At 34.2% G+C, this 1,879-nt stretch overlaps 1 protein-coding gene across 1 annotated transcript; it reads left to right on the top strand.

Moving 5' to 3' along the window:
- The first annotated feature begins 1,149 nt into the window (after positions 1-1,149).
- Positions 1,150-1,605, top strand: LOC145007366 (non-specific lipid-transfer protein-like). The gene is made up of 2 exons (XM_078966317.1): positions 1,150-1,490; positions 1,596-1,605. The coding sequence occupies exons 1-2, from the start codon at positions 1,150-1,152 to the stop codon at positions 1,603-1,605; spliced, it is 351 nt and encodes a 116-aa protein (XP_078822443.1).
- The last annotated feature ends 274 nt before the right edge of the window (positions 1,606-1,879 follow it).

The following is a 1,879-nucleotide window of genomic DNA, read 5'->3' as shown; positions in this document are numbered from 1 at the left end:
ATATTCCATTTCTTTCCAAATTTATATGAAGACTGCACAAACTTCATAATCTTCTTTTTTATTGAAATAAATTGCCTTAACAACATCTGCAATAGATTTAGGGGAAGAAGAGACTTGAATAAACATAAGAAATGGAAACTACCAACAAAAAAAAGGAAGCAGTGATTGGAACCATAGAGAGGTTTTAATTGGAATCAAAAGAATGGTTGATCGGCACCAATTGTTTCAATAATTTAGGAACATATGGGAGTGGGGTATGATATGTACAATGAAAGTCGCGGATGAATAGAGATGGGAGGACAACACGTCGGGAAGCTAGAGGAGGGGAGCATGACTCAGAATTCCAGAAGGTGGAGCCTATCTGCACAGAACATGAATATTTTTGAATTGATGTTGATATTTATCATAACTTTTAAGAGGTAACTACGTGGCGTTAAGTAAACCAGACGAAATTACTATAGGTGGTAGGTGGAAATTAGGGTTTTTAAATATAACAATCATTTAAGAAAATACAATAATTATACGCCATGGTACTTTTAGCACATCTGCTCTCGAATACATTTCACTCTTTCATTTTTTGGTATATATTATAACGTGTTAAATCTCACATCGTTGATTGCTTGTATATATCTACAAATCTTTTACACGTAGATTTCAATCAGAAGACATCAAACAAATAAATTACTTAATGGGCCATTTTTACTATATTCAATTGATTATTTCATATAGTTACACGATCAATTATGTACCAATGAATTGGTAATGACGGAAGATTGATATACAAAAAATTGATGATCTAGCTATCTAGGAGAGCGGAGGCTGTAGGGTTGTTTGCGATTCAACTAAATCAGGCTACATTATTATTATTATTATTATTATTATTATTATTATTATTATTATTATTAACTCAAATGAAGTTATTACAATTCAATGGTGAAGAATATTACAGATAAAAAATCGATGTAGGTTCAATTAATATGAACCCAGCTTTTCCAACGAACCAATCTCTTCATACAAGCATAGGAATTAATGGGCAAGAACGCCTATATATATCGTCACCTTGCACAACATTTTCTTGCACCAGCAACCATTGAAATCACATAGAAAGGAAAACACAAGTTTCTTTTTCAGTACTCGGATTCTTGAAAAATGGCTAGAATGGTAATGATGGTCTTATGTGTAGTCGTTACATGCATGGTGGTGGCGGAAACCTACGCTCAGGCTATTACCTGTGATCAGGTGGTTAGTGACTTATCGCCATGCTATGGCTACTTAACAAATGGCGGTGCTGTGTCATCGGCATGTTGCAGTGGGGTTGACGCACTCAATAGCGCTGCAAATTCAGCCTCTGCTCGTCAGACTGCATGTAACTGCTTGAAGAGTTTTTACTCATCCAACTCCGGCATCAATCTCTCTAACGCTGCCAGCCTTCCCAGCGACTGTGGTGTCAACCTTCCTTATAAGATCAGTCCAAGCACAGACTGTTCCACGTATGTTAAAATATATTTTTATATTTGTATTTTATCAATTTTCGTTTATTTTTGCATGAACACGCATAAAACTGTATTGACGTGGTTTGACATATATTTCTGTAGGGTGGAGTGACGCGGAGATTCTTATGCATGTTTGGAAGACTGGAAGCATATATATCTAAATTTATAATAAATATCGAGAGCATTGTATTATTGTTAGACATATATGACTGTATGTGTCTCTTTAGTTTGTACCGGCCTTAATTTCACTTCAAATAATGTCATGTAATTGCATTTTAATTAATAGATGAATATATAATATTCAGAATACGCATATAACTTATACCAAATATGAAAATTATCTTCGCTAACGAAATAAAAATACATTGTTAGCATATAGTTTTGAG

This window comes from Lactuca saligna, chromosome 1, assembly GCF_052625555.1.
Source record: "Lactuca saligna cultivar CGN05327 chromosome 1, ASM5262555v1, whole genome shotgun sequence".
Lineage (NCBI taxonomy): Eukaryota > Viridiplantae > Streptophyta > Magnoliopsida > Asterales > Asteraceae > Lactuca > Lactuca saligna.
This window is presented reverse-complemented; position numbering and strand designations above follow the sequence as displayed.